The sequence below is a fragment of the Muscardinus avellanarius genome (assembly GCF_963383645.1).
Source record: "Muscardinus avellanarius genome assembly, chromosome: 10".
Lineage (NCBI taxonomy): Eukaryota > Metazoa > Chordata > Mammalia > Rodentia > Gliridae > Muscardinus > Muscardinus avellanarius.
Window position 1 is genome coordinate 109,477,999 of NC_137796.1, and position 19,928 is coordinate 109,497,926.

The window sequence follows — 19,928 nt, forward strand, 5'->3', positions numbered from 1 at the left end:
AAGAAGGGGAGGGGGAGGGGAACAACCCCAGGAGCTGGGCTGCATGGTGGGGGAGGGCTGCAGTGATCTGAGGGGGCCAAGGCCCAGGACAGGTGAGGGGCTGGGCCTGGACCCAGGATGCTGCTGCTGCAAAGGGGGGCCTGTGTCCAGATGATGAGCCCACGTCTCAGTGCAGCCAGAGGACAGGGACAATCTCTGCCTCTTCTCTCTCTCTCTACACACACACACACACACACACACACACACACACACACACACACACACAGTATACCCCCAGCTTTTCAATTTGTTTTTTTATTTTGAAACAGAGCCTCACTCAGTAACTGAGGCTGTCCTTGAACCTGTGATCCTCCTGTTTCAGCCTCCCAAGTACCAGGAGTACAGGTGTGCATCCCCCACGCCCGGCTCCGCCCTCCCTGGATGTGAGCGCAGTCCCTTCCTCCCCGCTCACAGCTGAGGTCAGACCAAGAGCCTGGGCTGGGAGGGAGGGACCATGCCACCAAAGCCCAGGCCATAGAACAGACTCCAAGGAGACCGAGGTCAGTGCCTAAGGCCCCGCTGCCCACCCTGCCCCGCTGCCCTGCCGGGCCATTTCTCTATGCCCTGTCCCCACTCAGTATGGCCAACACACACACACACACACACACACACACACACACACACACACACACACACCTGTGTGCAGTCATTAAATTAATGAGGCTGAATAGTGCATCTGTGTAGTAACACTGACTCTGATACAAACAGCAGGACTCAAACCGCCATCCATCGCGGTAGCCAAGTATCGAGTGCTCAAGGCCCACATGTGGCCTGTGGCTGGCAGCTCCCGGCAGGCAGGACCCTCACCAGCCCTGCCAGTGCACTGGAGTCGGCCCTGGAGCACTGGGGCAGGGTGGGGCCGGGGCCGGGGCAGGACAGGAGTGTTTATCCAGAACTGACCATACTGACTCAGGTCCCTGGGGCCCACGCCCCGGCTGGGGATCAGGCCTAAGCCTGTGACCAGAAAATGGCCTGGGAGGGCAGCCAAGGGGGGCCTGGCCACCGTGCCAGGCAGGAATGCTGGCGCTCAGCAGACGGATGGACAGAGGGCCACCGCTGGCCCGGCGGGGACGGCCATCCTGTGGGGGGCAAGCTCACGAACCGGACAGCTCTGTTTGTGTTTTTGCGTCTTTCAGTATCGGGGACTGGACTCAGGGGCATCCTACCTCCTGGCTAGACCCCCGCCCTATTTTATTTTTATTTTTATTTTATTAATTTATTGACTTATTTTGCGGTACCAGGGATGGAACCCAGTGGCATTATACCTCCAAACTACACCCCCAGCCCTGTTTTTTAGTCTTTTTTTTTCTTTTTGGAAACAGGGTCTCACTGAGTTACGAAGAGCCTCGCTAAGTAGCTGAGACTGTCCTCGAACCACAATCCTCCATTCTCTGCCTCCCAAATGCTGGGATTACAAACGTGCACCACCAGGCCCAGCCCTATTTTATTTTTATTTAGAAACAAGTCTCACTAGGTTGATTCGCCAGGTTGATGAGTCTCACAATTTGCTGAGACTGTCCTCAAACTTGTTATTTTCCTGTCTCAGCCTCCCAAGAACTAGGATTACAGGTTTGCGCCACCATACCTGGCTTTATTCTTTATTTTGAAACAAGGCCTCACTAAGTTGTGGAGCGCCTCACTGAGTAGCTGAGGCTGGCCACAAAACAGCGATCTTTCTGTCTCAGCCTCCCAAGTACTGGGATTACAAGTTCTGGGAAAACAAGCCACTATGCCTGGCTTGTTTTTTTTTTTTTTTTAACTGGAGACTAAATCTAGGGGCATTCTACTGCCGATCTACACCCCCAACTCTATTCTTTATTTTTTTATTTTTGAAACAGGATCTAAGTCTCTGAGATTCTCTAAATTGCTGAGGCTGGCCTTGACCCTGTGACCCTCCAATCTCAGCTTCCCAAGTACTGGGGTCACAGGTATGTGGCACCACGGAACAGCACCTGTCACCGAGTTAGTACTCAAAAATTTCAGACAAATGAATGAATGACCAAAATATATATATATATGTGTATATGTATATATATATGTGTGTATATATATGTGTGTGTATATATATGTGTGTGTGTGTATATATATATATATAATTTTTTTCAGCACTGGGTCAGGACATTCTCCCTCTGAGCTACACCTCCAGCCCTATTTTCTTATTCTTTGTTTTGAAACAGGGTTTCACTGAGTTGCAAAAGGCCTCACTAAGTAGAAGCTGAGGCTGTCCATGAATCACGATTCTCCTGTCTCAGCCTCCCAATGCTGGTATGGCAAGCGTGTCCACCACGCGCAGTGCCAGGCCAGGATTTAAACCCGGCTTGGCCTCAAGCTAGACCCCGATTCGATTTTGTGTCCTGCCACCCCACCATCGCTGGGGCCCCTAGGCTCTGGAGGGAATGGGGTGCTGACCTTCTGACCCGGGCCAGCCGCAGGGTCAGGCACGCCCTGGACACTGGCCCTAGAATGCAGCCCCACTGGTCTGGGCAGCAGGAGCCTGACAGGCCCGGGAGGTGGTGGGGAGGAAGCGGGCTTGGGCAGGGTTGGGAGGACGGTGTTTGGAGCTGGGCCGGGCAGCCTGTCCTGCGGGATCTCAGGCCGGCAGAGCCTGTCGGCCCCACCCTGCCCTGACAGGGTGGCCTCCGTGCCGACGGCCCTTACTGCCTGCCCGAGAGGCCGGGGACGGGCCTGAGGAAGTTGCATCGGAGACAGTCCAGGGATAGAGATGAGGCGTCTGGCACCCCAGAGGCCGGGGTCTGGGAGATGGGGGTGTGGGGGCAGAGAGAGCGGACTCAGCTGTCGGGTGAAGCCGAGCCAAGGGTTAAGCCCTCAAGGTCCTGCGAAAGGGTCAGGGCAGCTGGGGCGTCAGAGCAACAGCTACTCAGCCGTGGTCCAGAGCTGTTTCAATATTTTGGCAACAGATACAACCGTACAGGTGCACGCCTTCTCTGGGGAGGGCCGAAGAGGGCCTGGGAGTGTGGAGGGTGCCTCTGTGTCCCTGGGGTGGCAGCAGGGTGGGGCTGGCCGGCAGGCAGGGGGTGGGGGCCGCCAGGGGGCCCGCGTTGCGTCCTCTGGCGCTGACTCAGGGCAGGCCGAGCCTGTGAGTCACGGTGGACCCTCTCCTATCCCTGCTGCCAGGCCTGGCCTCCCCTCTGACCCTGCGGGTGGCGTGCCGAGTTCACTGGGCGCCCCCGCCCAGGGCTGAGGGTGAGTCAGCCCCCCTGGGCTGGAAGGCCAGCAAGATTTTTCCATCTCTTGTATTGTCCTGCAAGAAAAGTAAATACATATTATAAAATGGGGTGAAGCTGTGCCAGCCCCCACCCCTTGACCCGTGGAGGAGGCCGGGGAGGACAGGAGTCTCTGCACACAGCGCCACAGACGCTGGCTCTTCCTCATTCTACAGCTGGGGAAACTGAGGTCCGAAGTGGTGAAGCCGCCCACCCGCACAGCTGAGGTGGCGGTGAAGCCAGGGCCCCACCCTGAGCCTCCGCCTCTGTCTACAGCTCTGTTCCCCAGGGTCCCCCAAACCACCTGCTTCAGTGTCCCAGGGGACAGGCGTTTCTGTAGCCACAGATGCCTGAGTCCTACCAAGACCTATTCAGCCATAATCTCGGGGGACGGGGAGGCCCCGGAATCTGCCCTTTTTCCTTCCTGGTACTGGGGATTGAACTCAGGGGTACTCTACCCCCGAGCTACAACCCCAGCCCTATTTTTCATTTTTTAATTTGAAACAGGATCTCACTGAGTTACAAAGGGCCTCACTAAGTAGCTGTCCTTTTCAAGGGAGGATGGCCCGGGCCTCCACTCCAGGTTGGGGGGAGACTGGGTCCCCCCTGCGAGAGTCAGGCTGCCCCTGCTCGCTCAGCCCACCCCGGCAGCTGGGGAAATGCTGTCCTTCTTGTTTCAAACTGGTCAGCAAGAACACCATGTAAGCTCCTCTCCAGCTGCAAGAAAACAGACATGGCCAATAAGGAGGGCGCAGGTGACCACCCCAAGCCCCAGGCCTCCTTCCGGCCGGACGGTCTGGCTGCAGGAACAGGGACAGGTTTCCGGGGGCAAGGGTCACCGGTTGCCAGGGAACCGGATGACCCTGCAGGTGCCATCTCTGCGGGGTTAACCATGGGGGAGCAAAGCCTAGGGAAGCCCCCCCCACCCCCGTGGCAGTGGAGGGGATGAGTCACTTGGCATGAGAGGGCTCTGAGGATACAAACAAATCCCATCTGCCCAGGGGAGGACGCACGGGGTGGGAAGCGATCTCCCGCCCCATCCGGCCTGCCCGCAGCGTGTGCGGTACACACATGTACACACACGTGCTCACACACACACAAGCACGCACCCATGCACCGGCCCCAAACCCTTCTTTTGGAGCATAGAGAGGAGTGGACAGGGAAGCGCGGCTGGAATTCCTCCCCAAATCTGTTCATTGTCTCTACGCAGCCTGGCCAGGCCCAGCTGAGTCAGCAGGAGCCGGGCCAGATGCCCCGGGCTGGGGCGTTGAGCCGCGCTGACAGGGGCCCAGATCCCAGTGCTGGGGCGGGCTGAACACTGTGCCTCTCGGGCCAGGTTCCCTTCCCTAGAAAATAAGCCAAGAGCTAGCTACCTCCCGGGCGGGCAGGGAGCGCTGGCCTGCTTTCCCCGAGATTGCTGGGAGAACCAATCGGCAGAGGTGTGATGGGCACGCGCCGTGTGCCTGGCGTGGAGTCAGCCCTCGGTAAATGAGAAGGGCATCACCAGGATCCGTCATCGCTGTACCCAGCAGCTGAGCTGCAAGCTAGCTGTGATCCGGACCCCTGGCCCAGCTTCCTCCCCAGACCCACCTTCACCTTCCTAGGGGCTGTGGGAAGGGGATTTGGATGTCTGGAGAAGTCCGGAGTTTTGACCCCCTACAGAGTGCCGGATGAAAATTCAAATCTTTCTCTGAAACTGGAGCTCAAACTCAGGGGTATTCCTGCCTCTGAGCTATACCCCCAGTCTTTTTTTTTTTTTATACTGGGGATGGAACCCAGAGGCACTCTAACTTCAAGCTATGCCCCCAACCCTATTTTTAATCAACATTTTGAAACGGTCTCATTGCAAAGGGCCTCACTAAGTAGCTGAGGCTGTCTGAGAACCGCAATCCTCCTGTCTCAGCCTTCCAAATGCTGGGATTGCAATGTGCTGCCATGCCCGACTGCCCAGCCCTTTTGATCTTTTATTTTGAAATAGGGTCTTGCTAAATTGCTGAGGTTGGCCTTCAATTTGAGATCCTCCTATCTCAGCCTCCCAAGTACTGGGATTCCAGGCATGCATTACCATGCCTGGCTTCAGATTTCTTTCTTATCCTTTCCCAGGGGGATCTTAGCTAACAGTTTCTGGAGGCTCCTTCTAGAGTCACTCATATGTACATGCACACTCGTGCACACGTACATGCACATATGCAAGTGTATCGTGTGTGCTCTCTATCACACCCCCAAGCTGCAGAGGTCAGCAAGCTGCACACTCTCCCCTCACTCGGCCGCTGTGCTGGCTTGACTTGGGTCTTCTGTGTGCCTTTCATATCCGCCTCTCTGCCAGCTGCACCAGCTCCCCCAGTGTGGACCCGCCCTGGGTGATTTAACCAGCTCCCTCCTTGGTGGGGCAGCAGGTTGTTTCCTAGGCAACCATGCCGTGAGCATCCGCAGTGGAGTGCAGGTGTGAGCATCACCGCGTGCTGTCTGAAGAGGTCTTCTGGCTGGGGGGGGGGGGGCAGGAAGAGTCCCTGCAGAGCCCCTCCCTGAGGAAGGGGTCCTCCATCTCTGGAGCGCTGGCTTCTGCGGGTCCAGGTGCCCTTTCACCCCACACAACCTGGGTCATTTCTTTTTTTTTAAATTTTTTATTGGTGCACTGTATTCATACATCATAGTGGGATACAAACTTTTGTAGACATACATGCACGCATCGCCCAGTCAGCCCCCACCCGATCCCCACCCCATTCTCTCCCCATCCCTCCCTCCCATGCTTGGCTTAGTGGTTGACATCTAGTATTATAGCAATTTATCCAAACTTAAAAATGATAATCTCACATAACAGTTTCATTTGTCTGATACCAAGCTTTTGATAACTTAAAGATAACATTTCAATATTTCTTTTTGCTTTCTTTCTTACCAGAGAATTTTTTTTCTTTCTTTTTAAGGTGAAACTATCATATATTTATATATTTATTTTTCAGAAAAAAAATCTATCCTAATATGGAATATGGACTCTAGATACCCAAAACGATCTCGATAAAGAACAAAGCTAGAAGATATATATTTTCTGATTTCAAACCATATAAAGCTACAATAATTGAAACAGTGTAGTACTGTTCTAAAGGCAGATATATAAACCATTGGAGTTAAATAAAAGCCTAGAGCTAAATTCTTCCATATATTGTCAAGTTACTTTTGACAAGGTTTCCACGAACATTTGGTGGGAGAAATAATACTCTTTTAACTAAATATTGTTGAAAAATAATAATTACATGAAAAAGAATAAAATTGGACCCTTACCTAATCCCATATACAAATATTAACTCAAAATAGATAAAAGACCTAAATATAAATCTTAAGACTATAAACTTTTAGAAGAAAATCTGGGTCATAAAATCTCACAACATTGAAATTGGCAGTGATTTCTTGGATATGATTTCAATGGCACAGGCAACAGAAGAGTATACAAACTCCCTAAAAAAATTGTATATCCAAAGACAATGTAAACAGAGTTAAAAGTTACTGATTGAATGGGATAAAATATTTCTAAATGCTATATCTGAAGATATATTAATATTCCAACTACAAATCCTAAAAATTAACAATAATAAAAGCAAACAATACAATTTAGAGATAGGTAAAAGACTAACATAAATAATGAATCTCCACAGATAACCAATCTTAGTTGTCTGTTGGATGGAAACTCTTGTTTCTCTGGTTCTGGTGTGTGTTACCTATTTCTTCTTTGTAGTTAATCTCTTTGAGTATTTTCTCTAGCGCTGGTTTTGAAGACATAAATTCCTTCAGTTTCTGTTTGTCATGGAAGCTTCTTATTTTTCCATCTAATTTGATAGAAAGTTTTGCTGGGTAGGAAATTTTTGGCTGGAAGTTGTTTTCTTTCAGAGTTTGGAATATGTTACTCCAAGCCCTTCTGGCTCTCATAACTTGGTTTGGGAAGTCTGGAGTGATTCTAATTGGTTTGCCTCTGAATGTCACTTGGCTCTTTGTTTTTGTTGCCTTTAAGATTCTCTGTTTGGCTTCCACAGTGGTCATTTTGACATTATGTGGCATGGGGATCATCCTCTTCTCCGATCCTGTCTAAAGGGAGTTCTATAAGTTTCCTGGACCTGTGTATCAACCTCTTGCTCTATGTTTGGAAAATTTTCTGCTATTACTTCCTTGAATTATACCCTGATGGTGTTTTGATCCCTTTGGTTTCGCCTTCTTTTCCCTCCTCTATTCCAATTATTCTTAGGTTAGCTCTCTTAAAATGGGCCCATATTTCTTCAGTGTCAGATCCCTGCTGTCGGATTTTTTTTTTCTAATTTAGAAACTATGCGTTCATTTTTGGAGTGATCATCTTCTAAGAGCGAGATTCTATTTTCCATGTGGTCTAATCAGTTGTTTGTACTTTGAATTGAGGCCTTTACTTCATTAATTGCATCCTTTATCTCTTTTTGGCTCTCTCTGAATTCTTTTCGAAACACTTCTATTATTTCTACAGTTATTTTCCTGATTTGATCTCCTAGAATCTCTGAATTTGTTTTATCGGGTTCTGATGTTGTGGGGTTGTGGGCATTCATTGCTCCATTGTTATTCCTCTTTCCCATGATTTTGGAAGTTTGTGCCTTCTCTGGGTTCTTCCCTTGGGTCACTATGACTTCACTTCAGGTGCTCTGGATCTCGAGTCTGTGGTATCTCAGACCCCACGACTCCTTTACTGGGTTGTATCACAGAGTCTCCGACCCAGGGAGTCGATAGAAGCTACTTTAGACCATGGAGGTGCCAGGTTGCGCGTTCTCCTGTGGTGTGATATCTCTGTCACCGCCCCTCCCCCACTGGGTCAAGTCCCTGGGAGTGCAGTACTGGGATTTCTCCTCTGGTGCCCACAATTTGACTCACTGTTCTTGAGTACGCAGATGGAGCTGTAGTGGACTCGGTGAATTTGCTGCTGCTGCTGCCGCAGGTGGCAATATGGCGCCGCTGCCATGCCCTCGGCCGTGAGGCTGGCGTATTTCTTCTCTGGTTTTGAGCTCTGCTCTGAGTCCCTGCAGTGTGTGCTGAGCTCAGCCACTAGGAGCTTTAGATGCTCCCTGCACCGAAAAATCCCGCCTGGCTGTTCCGCAGCAGCTCACCTCGGCTTGCTGTAGCCGTCTGGTAAACTTGCCGCTGCCGCCGGCAGTAGGGCGCTGCTGCCGCGTCCTCAGGCGTGAGGCCGGTGTATCTCCTCTGTGGCTCTGAGCTCCGTTCTCAGTCCCTTTCCTCTCTGGAGCCTGGTGATTTTTTTGTGTCTCTGGTGATGGTGTTTTCTGGCTATGAAAGGCTCTGATTTTGTGGTAATGGAGATTGGTTGTTAGCGGGGCTCTTAAGCCCCACTTTTCTGGGTCGCCATCTTCCCGGAAGTCACCCTGGGTCATTTCTGACACCTGCTTCCAACGTCAGCTGCCTTTAGGGGTGCCCTCAGACCTAGGGAAGGGCAGCCACTTTAGGATGGAGGGAACTGCCCCAGCCCTTACTTTTTTTTTCTTCTTTTCTGTGGTACTGAAGATTGAACCCAGGGTTATTCTACTTCTGAGCTACACCCCCCCAGACCTATTTTTATACTTTTAAAAAATTATTATATATTATTATATATTTTATAATATATATAAATATATTACAATATATTATATATTATATTATATATATTATACATTATAATATATTATAATATATTAATATGTAATATATTAATATATTATAATATATTATATATTATATATAATATATATAATTATTATATTTTTTTTAATTATTTTTTTGGTGGTATGGGGTTCCTGGACACACTTCTACCTCCAGGTTACACTCCCAGACTTATTTTTATACTTTTTAAAATTTGGAAACAGAGTCTCTTAAGCCAGCGCGGCTGGCTTTGAACCTGCGTGATCCTCCTGTCTCCGCCTCCCAAGCATGGGGATTACAATCATGTACCACCACACCCGGCTTAATTTTTTTAATTTTGAAACAGGGTTTCACTGAGTTTCTGAGGGCCTTGCTAGGTTCCCGAGGCTGTCCTCAAGCCTACGATCCTCCTGTCTCAGCCTCCCAAGTATAGGATTACAGGCATGCGCCACCACACCCAGCTGCCCCAGCCCTAACTTGCAAGGAAGGTGTATAGACAAGGTTGGGAGAGTCAGGGAACGTCTTGAGTGGTCCACCCAGAGCAGCAGACCCTGCCCCCACGGCGCACACACGGACACATATTTTGGAAGGACTTTAGGGAGAATCGTGCCCCTGAAGTGTGCCCACTTTGAAGATGCCCCGTTAAAGATAAGGTTTTTCTAGAGTCCTTCCTAAAACCCAGAAACCCCAGCCCTTTATTGGCAAGGACAGGAGATAACTGGAAGGGGACCGGGTGTTTTTAAAGACACTGGGATCTGGGGCCAAAAGATTCCCTGGGAATAAATGTATCGCCAACATTCTCATTTTGTACATAAAAAATAGGTAGGAGAGGGACTGGTCTGAAGTCTCCAGGCCGCTGAACTGGGATTCAGGATGCTGCTAGCCACACACACACACACACACCCCAACTCCGCAGACCTTATTCCAGCCTGACCTCTCACAGCCCTTTGGCCAAAACTGTCTCTCCCTGCGGCCACCTGGGGACCGTGGGCTCCTCCTTCCCAGGTGGCATCAGACCCTGGACCTCCAGGGAGGCCCCTAGCTGTCTCAGTGTCTCCTGCCCGCACTCGGGTTTTGGTCTCTCCGGCAGCAGCCTCTCGGCACCGTCTAAGCCCAGGCGGAGCGGGCAGAACTGTGCCATGCAACTATTCTGAACCGGACTCCAACAGCTCTTGTGGCCAGCTATGGAGTATTTATGTCACGTCAGGGCCCGGAGTTATGAAAGGTTCAAAAGGCTTTTTTTTTTTTTTTTTTTTTTTTTTGGTCTTTGCTATAGACAGCCTGACTGGTAGACGCACAGCTTCCTGCACCAGGACGGGTGCCGAGCATCCCGTGGTCTTATCCACGGGGATCTCCTCAGGACCCTTTGGGAGGTGGGTAGTTGTTATCACCCCTTGACAAAAGAGGGAAACTGAGGCCCGGGGGTAGAGGAGTCCCAGCGGACCCAGCGCGGCTGTAGGATTTGAACCCGGCCGGCACACCCCTGTCTCAGTCCCTATCCACACTGCTGCCGCCGGGTGTACTTGGCCGGGGTCCCGGGCGTGGGGACCCCCGGGGCTTGGCTGGCCTGTGTGCGGGCCCAGCCGGGTGCTGGCCAGGGGAGGAGGGGCGCACAGGCGGCGGGGGGCTGGCCAGGGGCGGGCCTCGGCCAGGGGGCGCCCGCCGTGTCCCGGGACTCCCTGCCGGCCCCGCCCCAGGTCCAGGCCCCTCCTCGGAAGGTAGGCGCCACCTTCCCGGGGCGCCGGCCGGGCTGCGCGCCCCGCCCCCCGCGAGTAGTGACCAGCGCGGCCGCGGCCCCCGGGGCTCCCGCGCCCGCTCCCCGCTCGCCCGCCGCCCTCGGCGCCCCCAGCCACCATGAACTCGCTGTTCAGGAAGAGAAACAAAGGCAAATACAGCCCCACGGTGCAGACGCGGAGGTGAGTGGCCCTGCGGCCGGGCGCACCCGCGGGGGACGGGACGGCCGGGGTGCGGGGCCCGCGGGGTGCGGGAGGGGACCGTCCGGGGAGGGTGCAGTCGCCCGCCCGGGGACCCGCACAGGAGCCGGCCGGGCGCGCCCGGGGTTCCTGGGCTGGGGTCCTGGGGGTCTGGGGGCCGCCGCCTGTGCTGCCCACGCCCAGCGTCTATCCGACACTGGCTCCGCGAGGCGCTGGGCGGCGTCGGGCCTCTCTCCGGTCCCACGATTCTCAGGGGTGTGGCTCCCCTTCACCCCCCAGCCCCGAAACTGGCGGCGTCTCCTGAGCCGCGGGTTCCCAGGACGGCCTGGGAAGGGAGCGACATGTCTTGATGTGTTTGTGCGTTGAGAGGCGGCCCACGTCCGTTTTGATAAGCCTAATATGTAGTCACTTAATAACCGGTTTGGGGGAGCCCCGTGGGGATGCGAGATTGAGGGAGGCGGGGGACTTGGCCCCTCTCTGCTCGGGACTGGGGTGGGGCTCTTGGCAGGGAACCTCAGGCCAGTGGGGCCTGGGCCAGGTAAGACCCACCTGGCTGGGGGTTCCACCCAAGCGCCCGTAGGGGGAGGCCCCTGACCCTTGAGCAGATGAAGGCCCCTCTGGGCCTGGTTCCCTCCCCACCCTGCAGTCCAGCACAGGCCCACCTGTGGGACAGGTGCACCTCGGGGAGTCCCAGTCCTTTCCGCTCTGCTCCACAGCTCCCTTGCGGCTGGTTCCAGCTCAGAGCATTTCCTCCCCCTCGTTGAGCCCCCTCTGGTCTTTCACAACCCCAGAGACTGGGCAGGGCCCTGAATACCGTTCCTCTGTGGCGGGTCCAACTGGCTCTTGAGCCCAGCGGGGCCGTCCAGCCCCTGCAGTATTCTCTTGGGCATTACACAATCTGGTGCTCAGTGCCAGCCCCCCAGGACAGTTCTGTCCCCCCCAAGCCAGGCCTCTCTGGTCCATCACATGCCGGCTCTGGCTTAGCCCCTGCCTAAGCCAGGAACCCGGGGAAGGGGGAGGGATCCTGAAGGAAGGCCTGGGGGGCAAGGACGGGCGGTAGTGCCCGCCTCCTGGCCAAGGCAGGCACCCTCTGTCCCTGGCTGCCAGCCTGTGGTCCCAGAGCCCAGCTTAGAGGTCTCTTTCTCCAGGAAGTATTAGGATTTTCTCTCCGGCATGGGTTTCCTCTCTAGCCAAGCTCGGATAGACACTCCGGGAATCCCAGTACTTGGGAGGCTGAGACAGGAGGATCGCAGGTTCAAGGTCAACCTCAGCGACTTAGCAAGACCCCTGTTGAAAGAAAGAAAGAAAGAAAGAAAGAAAGAAAGAAAGAAAGAAAGGAAGGAAGGAAGGAACCCTTAGGCCTCCCGTGGGCTCGCTGTTCGCCCAGCGCTGGAGTGGGCAGTCCAGCCCCTGCAGACTCTCCCGGCTCAGCAGGTCCCCTGGCTCTCTGGTGGGCACGAGGTCATGGACTGAATGAGAGCCCTGCTCTGAAGCCTGTGGCGAGTGGCACGAGGTCCTCACCCCGAGATCTGCACCCCGAGTTTTCCAGAGGCCTCTTCACTGTGTGGGGAAGGATGGGGTGTCCAGCGACAGGCAGCAGGGCAAGGTGGCAGGGACTCTGGCCCTGGGAGCTGACGCCTCTAATCCTGGCTCTGGGCCGCAGTCTCCCCGTCTGCAAAGCAAGGGTGGGATAAGTTTCTCCCACACGGGGCTGCTGGGGGAGCAATGTCTGATGAGGGTTTCATCACTGCCCTGAGCCCAAGGGCCCCGGGAGCCCAGTGGGGACCTTCCCAGCCAGGCAGCTGGGCTTGGATTTGGGGCAGGGACCCCGGCCCACTGAGCGGAGCTGTCCTCCCTGTTCGTCAGCCTCTTAGCAGCTGAAACTGGGGAGGGCCTGGACAGGGTGTGAACCCCGATGTTCCCGTCACCCTGGTTCTAATGACAGGTGTGGGAGCTGCTGTTCACACCTGAGTTAATGACAGGGTCAGGCCTGGCGGCGCAGGTCACCGAGGACGAGGACAGCAGGGGGCCTGCAGGGGCCAGCTCGCACCCTGCTGGCTGTGCAGCCTTGGGTGAGCTGCCTGGCCTCTCTGAGCCCGTTTTCTCGCTGTAGACCAGGGACAAGCCTGGCGGTCGAGCTGCTGAGGGTTAAATGAAATAATGCAAGAACAGTGAGTGGCTTCACACAGGGCGCGCGTGCTGAGCATAATTACTGAACAAGTACAGATAAGGCGCCTACTATGTGCCGGGGTGAGTTGGAGGCCCAGGTGGACAGGCTGTGTTCAGTGCAACTCTGGGGATGCCGATCCCTGTGTGTGTGTGTGTGTGTGTGTGTGTGTGTGTGTGTGTGTGTGTGTGTATGTGAGAGAGAGAGAGAGAGAGAGAGAGAGAGAGAGGGAGGGAGAGATGTGCGCGCGCATCCTCCTGGAGCTCAAGCCTGTGGCTGCCACATCAGGGCGATAAGATGGGGTTGAGCTTGGACACAGGATGGTGGGGCTGGGCTGGGCTGGGGCCATGACATACTGCCCATCAGGCCAGGTCTCCAGCCAGGCTGCTCTGGAAGCAGGAGGGTCCGAGCGGAGATGAGGGAGGTGTCTGGGTGGCGTGGTTAGGATCCAGCTCTGGGGCCAGGCATGGTGACTCTCACCAACCTAGGGAGACCCTGTTTCAGAAGAAAAATAAACCAGGCATGGTGGTGCACACTTGTAATCCCAGGATTCGGGAGGCTGAGACCGGAGGATGGCTGTTCGTGGACAACCTCGGCTACTTACTGAGGTCCTCTGCAACTCAGTGGGACCCTGTTTCAAAATAAAGAACAAAAAATAGGGCAGGGGGTATAGCTCAGAAGTCGAATGCTCTGGGTTCCATCCCCAGTATTGAAGAAAATAAAAATGAAAAAGGAAGAAAGAAAGAAAGAAGAGAAAGAAAGAATGAAAGAAAAGAAAAAAGAAAAAGTAGGAAGCCGGGTGTGGTGGCGCACACTTGTAATCCCAGTACTTGGGAGGCTGAGACAGAAGGATCATGAAGGTTTGAATCCAGCCTCAGCTACTTAGTGAGGCCCTGTTTCCAAATAGAGTATAAAATAGGTCTGGGAATGTAGCCCGGAGGTAGAAAAGCCCCTGGGTTCCATCCCCGGTACCACACACACACACAAAATTAGGGCTGGGGGTGTAGAAGTAGAATGTCCATGAGTTTAATCCTTAGTACACACACACACACACACACACACACACACACACACACACACACAAACACACAATTCAGCTCTAGAGTCAAACTGACTTCTGTCTCTATTTGAGTCTTGAGTTTGGGGGCAGGAACTTGGCCTCACTGAGCCCTGTCTGTAAAATGGAACTAATCTCACCCATTCACCCAGACCTCCGTCCCAGTAGACACCCAGCACCCTGGGCACCTCCTGACCCCACCCAGACAGGGCCTCGCAAGAGTGGCCCAGCCTTAATGGGGCCCCTGCGTGGGTGGGGAGCCCCAGGCTCTGTGGGTGAGCTCTGACAACAGGGGAACCGCCCTCCTGGAAGCCGCCTTGGGTACCCTGCGCCTCACGCTGGCTCAGAGCACGGCGTTGTTCAGCCAGGACTGAGTTCAAACCCCAGCTCTGTCTCTCCGCAGCCGCGTGACCTTGGGCAGGTGACTTAATGTCTCCAGCCTCAGTTTCAGCATCTGTGAGATGGGGGTGGTGCTAGCCACCCACCCCAGTAGACCACGCACGTGAGGGGCCAGCCCCACCTGGCTCAGAGCTCTGCTCCCACCTGACCTAGGGCGTGCTGTCCAGGGCCCACCCTGGGCCCCCGAGGTGGAGTCCCTGGTGCTGTGTTCCGGGACTCTGCCCCCAGCGACCCTCCCCTGCCCCAGGACAAGAAGGTGGGGCTCCACCTGCTGCCAGGCTCTCCTGCATTGGAGGGAGGAGGGCTGGGGGAGGGGAAGCCAAATCTTGCCATAGGCAACACCTGCAGGTGGGGCGCTGGTATCTGGAGGGACCCGGGTGGGGGCGAAGCTGCCATTGGGGGCCCAGGATTCCTAGCGCAGCCCCCCTCCCCCGCTTGCTCTGGGCAGGCTGGTGCGGGCCGCTGGCACCGGGCACACCTCCCCGCCTGCCTGCCCCGGCCTGTCTTGGGAGCGGAAAGAGGAAACGCCTTTGTTCTCCCCGCCTCTGCCTTCTCAGGTGCAGCCTCCTGAGCGGAGGCCCCGTCCCCGAGGCAGGACGGAGCTGGCTTCAGGTCAGCTCTGCTCTTTCTCCCTTAGATAGCTCCCGGCTTCTCCCTGCCTGACCCGTGGTCCCTCAGGCCTGGACACCCAGGGCTACCTCTGCGCCCTCTTGGTTCTGCCCCACCCGGTCCTCCCCTGAGCCCTGCGCACGCCCTGCTGTCTAACTCAGGCCTCAGATCTCCCTGGGCCCCAGGCGCGGGGCTCCAGGCCTGCACCTGGGAATGCCTGGCCCTCAGCTGGACCCACACTGCCTTCACCCCAGCTGTCCCTGCTGCCTGAAGCCCCTACCCCTCCCGGCTCTTCTTCCTTGGTGGCCTCTGTTCCAGAGGCTGGGGAGCCCTCCAGACTCCTCCGGGGCACGTCCGCCATCCCGCCGCTGACCCCCTCTGTCATTGCTTCCTCGGCGGCCATGGGTGGCCGGGTGGGGCTGAACGTGCCTCCCCCTGAGACAGGCGGGTGTGCCGCACGGGTGGGTGGACAGATGGACGGGTGGGTGGACAGATGGACGGGGAGCCTAAAGGACGGCTGGGATTCTCGCCCAGGGCTGCTGAATGGAGAAGCCCGGGCTGGGTGGGGTTCTGCCTAGTGGAAGAGAACTTCGGGGCCCGCCCTGTCCAGTATCTGCCTGCAGGCCAGGAGCCGAGCTGCAAAGGCACAGCTCAGGGTGATAAGTCAGGGGATGGACAGGGACAGCGCTCCGGGGCACCCAAGTGGAGCGGGACTGCAGAGCCGCGCAGGTGCACAGGCACCAAGGGATGCGGCGGGCACACAGCCCTGTGTGTATACACGCCCGAATGCATCGTGTCAAGCAAACACAGGCTGACGGAGGATGCACAGGGGATGTTTATGTAGGGGTTTTTGGGGGGTACTGGAAATTGAACCCAGCAGCATTCTATCTCTGAGCTACACCCCTTGCCTTATTTTATATTTTTTTATTTATTTTTATTTATTTATTTATTTATTTATTTTGTGTGTGTGTGTGTGGTACTGGGGGTGGAACCCAGAGGCTTTCTACTCCGGGCTATACTCCCAGACCTATTTTCAATTTTATTTGGAAACAGGGTCTCACTAAGTTACTGAGAGCCTCACTAAGTAGCTGAGGCTGGCTCTGAACCTGTGCGATCCTCCTGTCTCAGCCTCCCAAGTGCGGGGATTACAAGCGTGTGCCACCACGCCCAGCTTTATGTTTTTATTTTGAAATTAAAAGTATTTATTAAGTAATTATTTAGTTTGCACTAGTTTGATGAGAGTTTCACTAGTTACTAAGGCAGTCCTCGAACCTGTGATCCTCCGGTCTCAGCCTCCCAAGTACTGGGATGATAAGCGTGTGCCACCATGCCCGGATTCATGTACATTTTTAAAAACACACCTACAGAGAACAATTCCATCTTCATTTCTGGATGCAGATATGCATATGTTTTAAAAGTAGCAAGCTTAGGAAGAAACCAGCAAACCTAAAATTGCAAACCCTGAGGAGGGGGCTGGAAGGATGGTGCACAGACATCTACTACCTTTCCTTCCTTTCTCCTCCCTCCCTCCCTCCCTCCCTTCCTTCCTTTCTTTTTCTTTCTTTCAAATGAATCCAGGGGCATTCCACCTCTGTGTTTTTCTTTTCTCTTTTTCTTTTTTCCTTTTTTGCAGTACAGGGGATGGAACCCAGGGCCATTCAACTTTTGAGCTATACTCCCCATCCTATTTTTTATTCTTTATTTTGAAACAGGGTCCCACTAAATTGTGGAGGGCCTGGCTAAATAGCTGAGGTTGTCCAGGAACCGCGATCCTCTGGTCTCAGCCTCCCAAATGCTGGGATTGCAAGCCTGTGCCACCACGCCCGGCTCTTTCAGGGTCTCACTGAATTTCTGAGGTCTAAATTGCTGAGGCTGGCCTCAAACCTGTGATCATCCTGTCCCAGCTTTCCAAGTACTGGAATTACATGTATGCGCTGCCACACCTGGCTGTTTGTTCATTTATTTATTTATTTTGGTGGTACTGGGGTTCCTGGAAACCCTTCTACCTCTGGGCTACACTCCCAGACCTATTTTTTACTTTTATTTGGAAACAAGGTCTCTTAGGCCAGCGCGGCTGGCTTCGAACCTATGTGATCCTCCTGTCTCCGCCTCCCAAGCACGGGGATTACAAGTGTGCGCCACCATGCCCGGCTTGTTTATTTATTTTTAAAGACTATCTCAAGCAATTATGGCAACCAGAGGGAGGACTTGGGCTAAATTCTTGTGGTAGGGGTAGGGGTGGCTCATTCTTTACTGCATGCCTGACTAGATCATGAGTTTTAAAAAATTTGAAGGGTCTGAGGGCAGGAGAGGAGGAGGCCTTGGGAGGGGAAAGGGGCCCAGGTCTGGGAGGCAAGATGGAGGGGAAGGCCCAGTGCTTGGGAGGCTGAGACAAGAGGATCGCAGGTTCAATGCCAGTGTGTGGTAACTTAGGGAGACCCTGTTTCAAAGTTTCAAAAATAAACAAATAAAAGCCAGGCATGGTGACGCACGCTTGTAATCCCAACATTTGGGAGGCCGAGACAGGAGGATCTCAGTTTGAGGACAGCCTCAGCTACTTAATGAGACCCTTTACAACTCAGTGGAACCCTGTTTCAAAGTAAAAGAATAAAAATAAAAATATAGGGCTGGGGGTATAGCTCGGAGGTAGAATGCCCCTGGATTCCACGAGGATCGCAGGTTCAATGCCAGTGTGTGGTAACTTAGGGAGACCCTGTTTCAAAGTTTCAAAAATAAACAAATAAAAGCCGGGCATGGTGACGCACGCTTGTAATCCCAACATTTGGGAGGCCGAGACAGGAGGATCTCAGTTTGAGGACAGCCTCAGCTACTTAATGAGACCCTTTACAACTCAGTGGAACCCTGTTTCAAAGTAAAAGAATAAAAATAAAAATATAGGGCTGGGGGTATAGCTCGGAGGTAGAAACTGGGTCTCCCTAAGTTGCAGAGGTCCTCGCTGAGGCTGTGACAGAGCCCAGCAGGGGAGCTGGAGGCTGTGCCCCTGTTGGCATGGGGCCAGCCATGTGTCTGCCCCTCTCTGGGCTATTCTACTCACTACTGGAATGTCTGTTCCTGTACTCCCAGAAGAGACATAGTGGGGGCTCACTAAACAGGAGTCGTAGTCGGCTCAGAACCTGCACATCGGCGGTGTGCATGACTGTGGAGAGGACCGGGGTGACAGGTGGAGCATCGAGCACTTAGTAGGGGGTTTAACAGCAAAGGTCCCCTACCCTGCATCCACTGGTCTCCAGCTTCCTCATGCCCAGGCGTACCGAGGTTGGCCTGAGCCCTGCGTCAGTGTTGTAAAGTTTTCCTGCCCTGGTGTCCCCGGAGCACCTTGACCTGCAGTGTGTCTGTGATGAAATCCGAAAGCACCACCTGAGGAGCCCCAGGCCCCGAGGCGGGGCCGCTCCCCGGTGGAGAGAGATTAGGCTTTTAAGACAGAGCCCAGTGACTCTAGCAGCAACCAGTATGGTTTGGGATTTCTTCCCCAGGATTAATAGCTAGGTGTGGGGGGAATTTACTAATTACTATGGAAGTTCTCAACAGGGAGAGTAGCAGTCAATTGACCAATCAATCTGGTATTTATTGGGTGCCACCTGTGTACTACTTTTCTCTCGAGACTTCCTTCCTGTGGAGCCCAGGATCCCTCCCCATCCCGCTGCCCTCTCGCCCTGCTGGGCTCCTTGTTCTCAGCTCTGGCTGCTTCTGAGCATCTGCAGAGGAGCTCCAGAGCGCTGTCAGGCCCTGCCCTGGACCCATGGGGCAGGAGCTCTGGCTTTGGAGACGCGGCCAGTCACGGCCACATCACTGTCTCCACGTCCTGTCATGCCTCCCGGCAGCTCGCCAGCTCACCTCCCTCCATCCCTTCCCTTCTAACCTCCTTGTATCATTTCATCTCAGCTGTGTCTTAAAATGTTTCAAGGTCACCAGGGCACAGTAACTTAGCAAGACTCTGTTTTAAAATGAAGAATAAAATAGGGCTGGTAGAGCTCAGAGGAAGAACACCCCTGGGTTCAATCCCCAGTGCCACTAAAAAAAAAAAAAAAGGGGGGGGGTGTCTTTTGTATTCTCAACTGAGAGTCCATCTCTTCACGGGTAAGTTTAACTCATTCATATTTATTGTAGTGACTGCTGCATTTGTACCTGCTCCTGACATTATCCCATTTACCATGTTTTCCCCTTTTTTCTTTTTCCTTGTCTTCTATTAGACTGAGCTATGTTTTTGAAAATTCAGTTAGGTTATGAAAGCCAGGCGTGGTGGCACACACCCGTCATCCCAATACTTGGGAGGCTGAGATAAGGATCGCAGTTTTGAGGCCAGCCTCAGCAACTTAGTAAGACCCTGCTTCAAAATCAAAAATAAAATGGGCTGGGGGTATAGCTCAGAGGCCTTACCAAAACAAACTTAGGTTAATGAGGCCCAAATGGGGTAGAGTTACTGATAATTCCCTGGTCTAGGTGATGGACAATCTTCATAATTATAGTCATTGAAGTGTTTCCCTTAACCCCACCTGTTCACCCGTAAACTTTGGGACAATGAGGACTTACTCATCTATTTTTGGGTCCTATAGCCCCTAATTCTACGCCTTGCATAGGTGAGGGGTTTACTAAGTGGGTGTTAAATTGAGCATTTTGTAGCATGTCGATAGCTCATAGCCCGGGCGGGCTCGTTAACCAGAGAAAGTACTGGCTCTGGGGTCTGTGCGGGGGCAGGAAAGATGTCAAGGTGCTGGGATGCACCCAGCAGCTCTGGCACGTCCAGGAAGCGCCCTGCCGGGGCTGCCCAGTTACAGGCGTAGACACTAGCCTGTGACCCCAACAGGCTGTGCCCTCTGCGCTTCCTGCCCCGCCCCCAC

General features: G+C 53.8%; 1 protein-coding gene across 1 annotated transcript in view; it reads left to right on the forward strand.

The window, feature by feature from the left end:
- Window positions 1-10,757: 10,757 nt before the first annotated feature.
- Window positions 10,758-19,928, forward strand: part of PPL (periplakin) — a gene marked incomplete at both ends in the record, with an annotated part of 40,945 nt that continues 31,774 nt past the window's right edge. The window contains one exon of the mRNA XM_080703022.1: window positions 10,758-10,819. Within this exon, the coding sequence (XP_080559148.1) occupies window positions 10,758-10,819 (62 nt within the window). The remainder of the gene's footprint in view (window positions 10,820-19,928) is intronic.